This window comes from Piliocolobus tephrosceles, chromosome 3, assembly GCF_002776525.5.
Source record: "Piliocolobus tephrosceles isolate RC106 chromosome 3, ASM277652v3, whole genome shotgun sequence".
Taxonomy (NCBI): Eukaryota; Metazoa; Chordata; class Mammalia; order Primates; family Cercopithecidae; genus Piliocolobus; species Piliocolobus tephrosceles.
In genome coordinates, this window is record NC_045436.1 from 79,621,399 (window position 1) to 79,635,514 (window position 14,116).

Below are 14,116 nucleotides of genomic sequence, written 5' to 3' on the forward strand. Positions count from 1 at the left end.
ATGTGTAGTGATGTCCCATTTTGGTTTTACTTTGCATTTCTCTCATGACTAATGAATGACAGTGAAAATCTTTCACTGTGCTTATCTGTCCTCTGTATATCATCTTCAAAGGAATATCTCTTCATTTTCTTGACCATTCTAATTGGATTGTCTGTTATTTTACTTTTGAGTGTTGGGAGTTCTTTATGTTTAATATATTCAAGATACCTGTCCTTTGACAAATATGTGCCTGGCAAATCTTTTTTTCCCATCCTGGAGCTTCTTTTAATCCTCGTCATAGGGCAGAGCAAACTTTAAAAATCTTAAAGTACAACTTAACAACTTTTCCTTTTATGTACTGTGCTTTTGGGGTTAAGTCTTAAAAAATCATTGCCTCGCCCTAGATCCTAAAGATTTGCTCCCATGATTGTTGATTAAGTGTTATGTTTTATATTTACATTAATGATCTATTTTGAGTTCATTTTGTGTATAAGGGATGATACTTTTCGTCAGGGTTAATTTTTTGGCCTATGGGTGTCCAACTGCCTCAAAACCAACTGTTGAAAAGGCTCTTTCCTCCATCGAATTGCTTTTGCATCTTTGTCAAAAACCAGTTGGCTATATTAGTATCAGTCTGTTTCTGGGTTTCCTATCTCGTTCTATTGATCTATGTGTATATTTCTCTGCCAATACCACACAGTTTTGTTTACTATTGATATAGTAAATCCTGAAATCAGGAACACTGATTACTCCAACTACATTCTTTTAATAAAAATAAATGTTTTTAAATATTCAGGTTCTTACTTCCCCTCATATGAATTTTAGAATAAAACTTGTTTCTATCTACAAAACAAATGCTGCTAGGATTTTGACAGGAATTGTGTTAAACCTGTATATCAATTTGTGATGACTTGACATCTTTTTTTTTTTTTTTTGAGACAGAGTTTTGCTTTTGTTGCCCAGGCTGGAGTACAATGGCATGATCTTGGCTCACTGCAACCTCCGCCTCCCAGGTTCAAGTGATTCTCCTACCTCAGCCTCCTGAGTAGCTGGACTTACAGGCATGTGCCACTACGCCTGGCTAATTCTGTACTTTTAGTAGAGATGGGGTATCTCCATGTTGGTCAGGCTGGTCTAGAACTCCCGATCTCAGGTGATCTGCCCGCCTCGGCCTCCCAAAGTGCTGGGATTACAGGTGTGAGCCACTGTGCCCGGCTGACTTGACATCTTTACTGTGTTGAATCTTCCCATCCATGAACATGATATTTCAGTCCTTTTATTTAGCTATTTTCTGATTTCTTTAATCAATATTGTATAGCTTTCAGTATATAAATTTGATACAAGTTTTATTAAATTTACACCTAAGTATTTTTTTGTATGTATGGTTGTAAATGCTAATGTATTAATTTTAGTGTCTAAATGTTCATTGCTAGTAAATAGAAATGCAATTAATTTTTTGTATATTTATATTGTATCCTGCAATCTTACGGGATTCACTTTGTAGTTACAGTTTTTTTCTGTAGATTCCTTGGATTTCTACATAGATAATCATGTCATTTGCATATAAGTACAGTTTTAGCTCTTCTTTTCCAACCTGTATGCCTTTTATTTCCTTTTTCTCTCTTTAACACAGTGGTTACTACTTCCTGCACTTTGTCGAGTAAGAGTGGTAAAGAGACATTCTTGCTTTATTCTTGATCATAAGGGAAAAGCATTCAGTCTTTCACCATTTAATGTTAGCTTACAGGAGTTCTGTAGTTGCTCTTCATCAAGTTGAGGCAGTTCCCTTCTATTGCTATTTTTTCTGACAGTTTTTATCATGAATGGGTGGTGAAATGTATCAAATGCTTTTATTCCACTGATTAATATAATCGTGGGATTTTTTTCCTTTAGTCTATTAATGTGGTGGATTACACTTATTGATCTTCAAATAGTGAATTGAGTTTGCTACCTTGAAATAAACTTCTATTGTTTGGGGTATATATTATTCTTTTTATATACTGCAAAATTCTGGTATTTTGTTAAGGACGTTTGGGTTTATTCCACAAAGTATACTGGTCTGTAATTTTTTTTTTGTTTTGTTTTGTTTTGTTTTTTTGTAATGTCTTTGGTTTTGATATAAGCAAGGTAAAACATTTCTTAACATTAACTGGAAAATGTCTCTTCCTCTTCTATTTTCTGGAAGAGATTATGGAGAATTAGTTTTAATTCTTCCTTAAAAAGTTTGATAGACTTCTTCAATAAGAGAATCTGAAGGCCAGGCATGGTGGCTCATGCCTGTAATCCCAGCACTCTGGGAGGCCGAGGCGGGTGGATCACGAGGTCAGGAGATCGAGACCATCCTGACTAACATGGTGAAACCCCGTCTCTACTAAAAAAATACAAAAAATTAGCTGGGTGTGGTGGCGGGCACCTGTAGTCCCAGCCTCTTGGGAGGCTGAGACAGGAGAATGGTGTGAACCTGGGAACCAGAGTTTGCAGTGAGCCGAGATCGTGCCACAGCACTCCAGCCTGGGCGACAGTGCAAGACTCCGTCTCAAAGAAAAAAAAAAACAAAACAAGGGGATCTGAGCCTGGATATTTCTTTTTTGGGAATTTTGTAATTACAACTTTAATTCACTGAACAGTTCTGTCTTAGTCCATTTTGTGTTGCTATAGAATAATACCTGAGACTAGCTTACGGTTCTATAGGCTGAGAAGTTTGTGGGCATGGCCTTGGCTTCTGGTGAGGGCTTTTGTGCTACATCACATGGTGGAGAAAATCAAAGCGGAAGCAGACAGGTGCAAAGAGGGGAAACCCTGAGAGGTGTCCTGGCTTTATAACAACCCACTCACTCAGGAAATAATCAATTCCTGTGAGAACTAATCTAGCCTCAAAAGAGCAAGAACTTACTACTGTGAGAACAGCACCAAGACATTCAGGAGGGGTCTGCCCCCATAACAAAAGCACTTCCCACTAGGCTACACCCCCCAACACTGCCACATTGGGGATCAAATTTCAATATACCCAAACCACAGCAATTTCTATAGGGCTATTCACATTACCTATATCAGACTGAGTTGTGATCATTTGTGTTTTTCAACTAATTGAACCATCTTATCTAATTTGTAAACTTACGTGTATGGAATTGTTCATAGTATTCTTATTATCCTTTTGATGTCTGCAGTGATATCCTTGTCTCTGACACCATTTCTGACAATGGTCATTTCTGTCTTCTCTCTTTTTTTGGTCAGTCTTTCAATTTTATTGATTTTTTTTCAGAGAACCAGCTCTGTTTCATTGATATTCACTATTGCTACTCTTTTCAATTGTGCTGATTTCTACTCTTATAATTTCCTTCTTTTGCTTGCTTTGAGTTTATTTTGCTATTCTTTTTCTAGATTTGTAAGGTAGAAGCATAGATAACTGATTTGAGACTGTTCCTCTTTTCTAACGTATGCATTTCATGTTACAAGTTTCCTCTCAGCATTCCTTTAGCTGGTCTTCTCAAATTTTGATTGTTGTATTTTCATTTTTAGTTATACACACACACACACACACACACACATATATATATTTTTTGAGATGGAATCTTGCTCTGTTGCCCAGGTTGGAGTGCAGTGGCGCAATCTCGGCTCACTGTGAGCTTTGCCTCCTGGGTTCACGCCATTCTCCTGCTTCAGCCTCCCGAGTAGCTGGGACCACAGGTGCCCGCCACCACACCTGGCTTTTTGTATTTTTGGTAGACACAGGGTTGCACCGTGTTAGCCAGAATGGTCTCAATCTCCTGACCTTGTGATCCACCCGCCTCGGCCTCCCAAAGTGCTGGGATTACAGGTGTGAGCCACCGCGCCCAGCCAAGTTAGTTCAATATTATTTTTTAAAATTTGTTTTGATATTTCCTGTTTGATCCATGAATACTTTAGAAGTATGTTGTTCAGTTTCCAAGGATTGGACGTTTTCCTATTACCTTTGTGTTACTGATTTCCACTTTGATTCCATTGTGGTTGGTGAACATACTTGTATAAATTCAATATTTTAAATTACTGGAGGTTTATCTTATGACTCAGGATATTGTCTATCTTCCTGTGTGTTCTGTGGGCACTTGAAAAGAATTTGCAGTCTGCTGTTGTTGAGCGGCATGTATAAATGTTGATTAGATCTTGTTGGGTGATGGCGGTGTTTAGTTCTTCTATATTCTTGTTGATTTTCTATCTAATTGTTCTATCAATTATGAGAGAGAGAGGTATCAGAGTCTCCAACTATAACTGTGACTTTGTCTATTTCTTCCTCCAGTTCTATTAGTTTTTGCTTTACATATTTTGCAGCTGTCTTTCGGTGCATATACACTTATGTCTTAAAGGACTGACTCTTTTATCATGTACATGTTCATAATGTACTACTCTGGTAATTTTTTTACTCTAAAGCCTACTTGCTCTAATATTAATATAGCAACTCCTGTTTTCTTTTGATTAATATTTGCATGGTATAGTTTTTCAATCTTATTTTTATTCTGGATATAGTGTTATCAAATAATTTTCTTGTAGACAACATACAGCAAAATCATGTTTTGTTTTTAAAACAAGGTCTTGCTCTGTTACCCCAGCTGGAGTGCAGTGGCACAATCACAGGTCACTGCAACCTCAACCCCCCAGGCTCAAGTGATTCTCCTGCCTCAGACTCCTAAGTAGCTGGGATAACAGACATGTGCTACCAAATCCAGCTAATTTTTTAATTTTTTGTAGAGATAGGGGTCTCACCGTTGGCTAGGTTGATCTTGAACTCATGGGCTCAACTGATCCTCCCACCTTCATCTCCCAAAGTGCTAGGAATATATAGGCGTGAGCCACTTCACCTAGTGAAATCATGCTTTTAAAATGCATTATACCAAAAGACTTTTAATTGGCATAGACAGGTCACTTACATGTAATGTAATTACTGTTAAGTTAGGGTTTAAGCCTGCCATTTTATTTTTTATTTTCTGTCCTTTCATTCCTGTTTTCTTTTTCCTGACAACCTGTGAGTTAGTTACTTGAACATTTTTTAGAATTCCATTTTGACTTATCTATAGTCTGTTCTAAGTATATATCTTTGTATAACTTTTTAGTGGTTGCTCTAGGTATTATATATACATTATATACACATAATATATATGTATTATATATACATAATATATACATAATTTATAATCCTCTGGTGTCATCATTTTGTTAGTTTGAATTAAGTACAGAATCCTTACCTCCCTTTACTTCCCTTTATCTTCCCCCATTTAAAACGTAATTGCCAGCCAGGCGCGGTGGTTCATGCCTGTAATCCCAGTACTTTGGGAGGCTGAGGCGGGTGGATCATGTGATCCAGAGATCGAGACCATCCTGGTCAACATGGTGAAACCCCGTCTCTACTAAAAATACAAAAAAATTAGCTGGGTGTGGTGGCGCATGCCTGTAATCCTAGCTACTCAGGAGGCTGAGGCAGGAAAATCGCTTGAACCCGGGAGACGGAGGTTGTCGTGAGCAGAGATTGTGCCACTGCACTCCAGCCTGGGTGACAGAGAGAGACGTCTCAAAAAAACAAACAAACAAAAAAATAATTGCCTTATATATTTTCTTTACCTACATCTAAAACCTTATCAATGTTGTAATTTTTGCTTCAAATATCAAACAAACTCAAGAGAAGCAAAAGTATACTGTATTTAACCATATTTTTGCTTACCATGTGTCTTAGTCCATTCAGATTGCTATAAAAAATATCATAAATTGGATATTTTATAACCAAATCTGTTTCTCACAGCTACAGAGGCTGAGGCTTAGATCAAGACACTGGCAGACTCAGTGTCTTGGTGAGGGTCTGCTTTCTGGTTCACAAATGGTTCCTTCTAACTCTGTCTTCACAAGGTGGAATCCCACCTCCCAAAGGCCTCACTTCCTAATACCATCACATTTGTGACTAGGTTTCAACATACAAACTTTGGGGCACCACAAATAATACCAGAGTACCGTGTTCTTTCTTTCCTCTTGATATTTCAAGATTCTTTCTTTTATTGTGTCCTTTTGTTTAAAGAACTTCCTTTAGCTATTCTCTTAGGTTGTATTTGTTCTTGACAAATTTTCTCATTTTTCCTTCATCTGACAAATGTCTGGATTTCCCCTTCATTCCTGAAAGATATTTTTGCTGAGTATAGGATTCTAGGTTGACAGTTCCTTTTCCTTCAGCACTTGAAATATGTGCCACTTCTTTCTGGCCTCTGTGGTTTCTGATGTGAAATCTGCTGTCACTTAAATTGCTTTTCCCCTTATAGGTAAGGCGTCATTTCTCTTTTGCTGTTTTCAAGCCATTGTCTTTAGTTTTCAAAAGTTTGACAATGATGTGTCTTGGTGTGGCTTTCTTTGGGTTTATCAGTTTGGGGTTCATTCAACTGGAATCTATAGGCTTCTATCTTTTGCCAAATTTGGGGAGTTTTCAACCTTTAATTTTCTCAGTACCTTTTCAGCTCTGCCTTCTTTCTCCCTTTCTTCTAGGACACTAATCACCTAAATATTAGATCTTGTGCTATAGTCCCACCAGTCTCTGAGGCTATGTCCTTTTTCATTTGAGCTTATTTTCTATGTTCAAATTGGATAACATCTATTTTTCTATTTTCTAGCTCACCAATTATTTCCTCTATCTGTCCATTCTGCTGTTTATTCCACTTATTGATAGTTTTTATTTTTGAGTTGTAAAATTTCTATTTTGTTCTTTATACTTTAACAGCTTTGCTCAGACTTTTTATTGCTTTGCAGAGATTCTTTTGTTTTAAGCTTATTTGTGGTTGCTCATTGAAACATTTATATGATGACCCATTGAAACATTTATATGACCATAAACATTCCATAGGTTCTTAGACTGACAAGTAATTTTCAACTGAAACTTCGTAATATGGGGTATTATCTTATGAGAGTCTGGATCTTATTTACATATTTTGTTTTTATTGTATTCCTCTGACTCCACTTCAGCAGAGAAGGGCGAATATCATCTCATTGTTCCTAAGTGGGAGTGGAAGTCCGGGTTTTTTCCCTTGGCCTCTGAAGACACTCAAGGGGAAGGGTCCCATTGGATAGATACAGAAGCTCCCTTATGGAAACATCAAACCTCCACTTATATCTCCCTGCCTAGGAGGAGACGAGATGCTTCATTACTGTTCTCCATTTAACTTCACTGACACCATAAGGAAATGACTTTGTTACCTCAGGGTGGTGATTAAAGTCCTGACTATACATTAGGCTACCTCTGATACTACCCCAGCAGGGAGAATGAGCACCCTTTCACTGCCAGGTGGAGGTGAAAGTCCACATGATCCCCACTGACATTGTGAAGGAAGCCTTTCTTACTACCCAGCATAAATGAAAGTCTAAGCTATCTAGTTAACCTTCTCTGTTACCATCCCAGGAGGGAGCTTAGAGCATCTCATTACAGCATAGAGGGGGCGGTAGTCTAGGCTCTCTACTCAGCCTTTGCTAGTGTGGGTCAGGGTGGGGCAACAATTTTTCCTGTGGTGTTTGCAGTAGAGTGGCTACTGTTTTTCTGTCCTTCTAGGCTATCCCTTTCCTGATCATTTGGCTAGATAAGGCAGGCTTTTCTTGGGGTTTTTCTGTCTATACTTATTGGTGTTTTTGTGTTACCTACTCCTCCAGAATCTAATCTGGGATATATATGGGGGAAAAAAATACGTAGGCCAGGCACGGTGGCTCACGCTGGTAATCCCAGCACTTTGGGAGGCTGAGGTGGGTGCATCACAAGGTCAGGAGTTCAAGACCAGCCTGGCCAAGATGGTGAAAACTCCATCTCTACTAAAAATACAAAAAAATTAGCTGGGTGTGGTGGCAGGCGCCTGTAATCCCAGCTACTCAAAAAGCTGAGGCAGAGAATTGCTTGAAGCCAAGAGGCAGAGGTTGCAGTGAGCCGAGACTGTGTCACTGCATTCCAGCCTGGGCAACACAGCAAGGCTCCGTCAAAAAAAAAAAACAAACAAACAAACAAAAAACAAAAACAAAAACCTAAGCAACTAACTGCTGTGTTATTCTTTGAATCCTGAGGTCCCTACCTAGTTGGTCTACCTTTTTTCTCTCCACCTTTCAGAGTCTTCCTTTGTTTGTTTTCTTTATTTTATACATTAATGTTTGGGGTTTTCAGTTGTACTCATTGGGAGAAATAGGGAAAAGTATATCTGTCCTATCTTCCTGAAAGTGGAAGTCCTCATGGAATTTTAGATCACCCACCTCATTCTCGCTGCCAAGCTTTTGCCATCCCCTCTCTTCTCTAACCATAGACATCATGCTAACTCTTAAGAAAACTCTCAATTTTAACCTTAATTCTAACTATTATGAAGGTTTCTCCAACTACTCTGCTCACAATGAGACTTCATCTTTCTAACCTTTCTTTGGACATCTGTAGTCTGTTTTGGTATTTAAATATAGTTGGTCTTCTGTGAGATCCTGGGTAAATCTGAGTCTCAATTTTCTTATTTTTGAAATGAGGATGACACTGGTCTCTTAACTATTTCATGAGATTTTTAAATAAGCATTAAATTTAAAAATGGGAATGAAAAACTGTAAGATGTTTCTTAAATGTGAGGCATTACTATATCACAAAAGTTCTGTGTAAGGTTTATCTGCCCTTTATGAATTATAAATTCTTTGGGGAAGAAGATATCTCAGATTCTCTCATTGTACTTCTCTACAAGAACTAACCCAAATGGCAGAATTAAACTCTTTGTTCTTAGAGATATACTCTAGATGTTCATATTGAACTACCAGAACTAATACAAGCAACAACTCCCATTCCACTATTACTTGTCAAGCAAACACATAAACAACTAATCTACGCCCTATTACAACATTCATGTGTATGTCAATAGACACAGGTATTATTCAAATAGTCTCTGAAATGCTGGGGAATCTTTGAAGATAATGTAGAATGGGTATGTTTTGAAGACATCTACATCAGAAAAAAGGAAAGGGATTCATTTCATTAAAATGTTTTTAAAAATATGTTTACATGTATTTTGCAAGTCACTTTACATGTAAATACTCCCCACTTGGGAAACTTACAATCCTAACTGGAAAGACAAAATAGCTACATGAACGTATGAGTTCATTTCATCCATTCTCCTTGAGAACAATCTTTTTTATTTTTAAAGCTTTACAAAACACGCAAATGAAACATCTCTTCATTTAATTATTAATTACCTCTTCATTTTCTATTCTTGAAGGAAATAAAAGCAAGAAGTTTCCATTTTCTGAAAAAAGTGTTTTAGTAATTACAGAGCAATCAATCCATACTTTAGCTTTTATAAAAAAGACAACAGTATTGTCTTTGCTCAGAGATAAACGGCTTAGTATTCCAAAAACAGACTGGTTGGTTAAAAATAAAATAAGATGATACCGAAGACGATGAGAAGATCCTGTATGCTAAATGAATAAAACCTGCCATTTCTGTGTGATGATGCTATCTGTAATATTTTCTAATTGACTACTGTTACTAGCCAAGCATATGTGGATTACAACTTGAGTTTTCTATGTAGTTTCCACTCAGTGAAAAATGGGCTTATCAGCCAATTCCCTATTCTGATCCTCTTTGGGACTAATAAACTGGCATTCTGATTTACAGGTAATCTCTTTGTCTATTGAACAATGTGATCCTCTCCTCTAGATATAAATCATCTCCCGGCATGTTGGTAAGTATTAAGTTTCTAGTTTTGCAAAGCAGAGCACTAAACTCTGAAATGTACCACACGAAAGTATAACCAGCTTTGTAAAACCCCAGTGAGTGTCCAGCTGGCTTCCTTAGGTGACATCTATGCTGCTAACCTATTCAAAACACTACAGAGGCTGTAGAAATATGCTACATACATTTAGTGTTATTCCAAGATGCTAACATGACTTCAATACAGAAGTTGAAGAAAGAGTTTAATGTTCTTAGCATTAATGAAGAATTAACACTGAAATCACTTAGCAGATCACAAACATATGAATAATCCACTGCCAAAATATTTTAAACGTTTTTAAAACTCAAAAATTTTTAAATTAAATTTGTGGAACTCATAAATCTAAACTCACTTTTAGCTTTTGGGGGAATATATGATAATAAATTAGCTATTCAAAGATTTCAGTTACATTTTCTGGTAACTCTGTGACTGCGTACATTAGGCTCAAGCTATAAAACAAATTAAACAAATATTTATTCTACTTGACAATTCCATCACAAATTTCCCAACTTTCTGTACTATTGAATTATAAATTAACCTAAGTGCTATTATCTGTGTTATTTTTAAAAATGAAAGCTTTACTTTTGTTTAATAAAGGTGTGTATTTGGAGGAAAGAAAATAATGGCACTATTTTCTGGACACATTCTTCAGGTAATGAACTGATGGAAATGTAATTTGCAAGTTAGTGTTTTCAAGTAAAGCTTTTCCTGTACTTTCAACACGCCACTTTTACTTTAAGGAAACAAACTGAGACGTCTCTCCCTGTCACAGTGGTATTTTACTGTTACCAGCACCACTTTGGCAGTGGCTTTTATTGGAATATATTATTAATTCCCAAATGTATTTTCCTTGGCAACTTCCTTCAAGAAACAAAACTGTTTTGGAAACAATCTTATCAGTATTTTCATGAAGGACCAATTGATTCTTCTATCTTTTTGGAAGATGTTTAAAATGAGTATCTACTTCCAGTGATTCTAAGACCCCACTATTGTACTGTAAACATTATACACTGGCTTTACGGATGCCAAATTCACAAGAATGAACAATCACAAATTTAGGCATTTAACTATGAATTAGAAATTAATTATTACAAATAAATTGTATTTAACAAAATATAAAATGACAAAATCACTTCGCTGACATTTATTAAATTGGCAAAAAATTTAAAGCATATTGGGATAGAAATAAAAAAATAAATAGTAGGCAAGAAGAATGATATTTTTAAAAAGAAAAAATGACATTAGCTAAAACTACATATATAAAATGAAAAAACTGGGCAAAATTTAATAGAAATAAAAGAACTCTGGGGAGATTTTTCTTAAATATCCAAGTTCCAGTCTATTGTACCTTAAAAACTCACAAAAACTATATTTTGCTTTTAGTTCATTTAGAACCAGACGGCAATATGCTAGAAGCTCATGCATAATCATCACCCTACTTGTTCCTGGTAAACAAGAAAGCATGCATAGGTGCCTAGAAAAGTTACTTAAGACTGTATCAGAACTGGAATGTTGCTTTTGTGAAGGCAAACTGCATTCATTTGACTTCAGGTATGACCAGTTAATACTGAAGTTTTAAAGGATTTTCCAGACCTTTGCTTGTGCTGGTCTCTAAATGCACCAGTCCAAAAGCAGAATTTAATATTCTGAAACACTATAAAGTGAATTTTAAAGAGAGCTTAGTAAAATTGCTTTAAAAGGTTTACTTTACTTTTAAAAGCATCTGTTGCTCCAGGTGCATGGTTTTTGTCTGGATGAAACTTCAAAGCAAGCTTTCTATAAGCTTTTTTCAAATCTTCATCACCAGCATCTTTCGTAACTCCAAGTACTTCATAGTAATTTTTACATTTGTTTATGCTGTGAACAAGAGAGTGTGTTATAATGTAAATTTCAAGGAAGACGGTCATGTAATATCTCTAATTTTTAAATTTATTAGGATAGTATAAAGAACTATCTGTGGACTCTTTCTCAAAATCTAATGATGGCTTATCCCTTTAAGGATTAGTTTGCTTCATTCTCTTTTTCGACCATAGACCATTCCTCCAACCTCTTCCCCAGTCTAAGAAGAGTAAACCATGAAAATGTCCTTAGTGTAAGGGATCACAACTACGGAGAAGTAAAGCAAAGCCCATAATAATCGTGGATGAAAGTCAGAGCATATATTGTAACTAAAATGAGACAATACATACAATTTTTTTAGTACTCGTAAGTGGATAAAGTAATTCCAAAACTCTTCAAAAGCATGTCACAGCTAAGAATGAACATGCATTACATTCCAAAAATTTTGTTCTTGCATAATGTAGATCTAACCAACTATCAAAACAATAGCTTAGTACATGCAAAACAACTGCAGTATTCTATGGTTTAAATGTCAAATTAAGTTAGCCTATTTATTTATTTATTTATTTATTTATTTATTTATTTATTTTTGGTATAGATGGGGTCTTGCTATGTTGGGGCTGAGGCTAGTCTCGAACTTCTGGCCTCAAATGATCCTTCCATCTCAGGCTTCCAAAGTGCTGGGATTACAGGCATTAACCACTGCACCCAGCCAGCCCTGTTATGCCAAAGATAATTAATCTGTGTCACTCTCTGAAAAAGATAACATCTCATGATAAGATATAACATGGTACTCAAAAAATGTTATCCCTGCTTTTCATTGTGATAAGCACATTTTTAAAGATTATATACATACAGTTTGTACATTAAATATTTAACAGATTTAAGCCTGGAATATTTAAAGTACATTAGGATTAGAAAAGAAATACTCTGAATGGAACAGAGAACATTAAGTACAAGTGGATGCCAACCTTCTTCCACAATCTAGTAATTTACTTTCACAAAAGCCACAGTACATTTTCAAAATTTTTGGAGAGTACTTTGCAACTTTAGATGTGTTCCATGTGTGGGTGGCTTGATAACAGAGGTAGACAGAGGTAAGTGACCGGCAAAATGATCTGGGGTATAAGTGGACACTGGCAGCAAAAGAACTGCAAAGACTGATTCAAAGTTTTCAAAGAAAAGAGACAAGATTGATTTTTTTTTTTTTTTTTTTTTTTTTACTATTAAACCTATTAGGTATCACAGTGCTGGGCACACAACAGGGTCTCAGTAAATATTTTCGAAGTAAATGAGCCTTAGCTTTCTTTATATAATGAAGGCATCTATCATTTGTTATATGAAATTGGGGGTTAAAAGGGCAAGTAATATAAAATTATACAAATTTACAGAAATTATAATTGGATTTTTCTACTTTAGAGACTTAAAAAACATTAACATATGTCAACTTTATTTCAAAAACATGACATTTCCTTTATTTAGTCAATTATATTTATTGAATACCCACTGTGTCCAGTGTTCTAGGTATTTGACATGTATCTGTAAACAAAAAAAGAGAATGATCCCTACCTGTGTAGAGACTCATTCTCTTAGAAATGTTTAGAAACTATGTGATAGAAATAAAGGAAATGGGGGGCATTTATAAAACACCTACTGTGTGTTAGGTACAGGTCCACCATCCCATATCAATGTTCTAATATCCATAAAGCTCTGAAAAATCAAAGTCATTCTATAACTAATTTTACTGCATAAAAAAGTGAACTGGACTTAGATTTTGCCTCTAGGCAAAAATCTGACCTGAAAAGATGTGAAGCTACTACAGAATCTTCATTTATCCCATTTAAGTGTGAATACCTGTATGTTTTGCTGAGACATGTTACTATTTGTTATGGACTGCTGCCCTAGACTCTAAGATGTATAATATATAATACACTGTCATTCCTTGGTATCCACAGGGGATTAGTTCCAGGATCCTCCCTCTTTGAATACCAAAATCTATGGATGCTCAAATTCCTGATATAAAATAGTATAGTACTTACATATAACCTTTATGCATCTTCCCATGTACTTTAAATCATCTCTAGGTTATAAATAATACCTAAGACAATGTAAATGCTATGTAAACAGCTGTTACACTTTATTGGTTGTTTAATTTGTATTATTTTTCATTGTTGTATTGTTATTTTTCACCAAATACTTTCAATTCACAGTTGGTTGAATCCACAGATGCAGAACCCATAGATGTGGAGAGCCGACTATATTAGTACCTCTCTAAAATATGAAGAATTCTGAATTCCAAATTGCATTTGGTCACAAAGATTTCACATAAAGAATTACAGAATTTTATTATACTGATTATTTTACACAAATTATCTCATTTGCTCCTCATTTAGTAGACATTATTGCTATTTAACCAATGAGGAAACCAGTCTTTGAGTGGTTAATTGCCTAAATTCACATAACCAAGTAACAGATGAGAATGAGGACTTATTTCTTCAACAAATATTTACTAACAACAAATATTTACTTTCTGTTAGGCACAATTTCAGATGCTACAGTGGTGAATAAAACAATCA

General features: G+C 35.7%; 1 protein-coding gene across 2 annotated transcripts in view; it reads right to left on the reverse strand.

The window, feature by feature from the left end:
* DNAJB14 (DnaJ heat shock protein family (Hsp40) member B14) overlaps positions 1-14,116 on the reverse strand; it is a 51,502-nt gene that overhangs the window by 15,161 nt on the left and 22,225 nt on the right. For both annotated transcript variants that reach the window (XM_023220084.3, XM_023220086.2), the window contains one exon: positions 11,413-11,558. In XM_023220084.3, the coding sequence (XP_023075852.1) occupies positions 11,413-11,558 (146 nt within the window). The remainder of the gene's footprint in view (positions 1-11,412; positions 11,559-14,116) is intronic.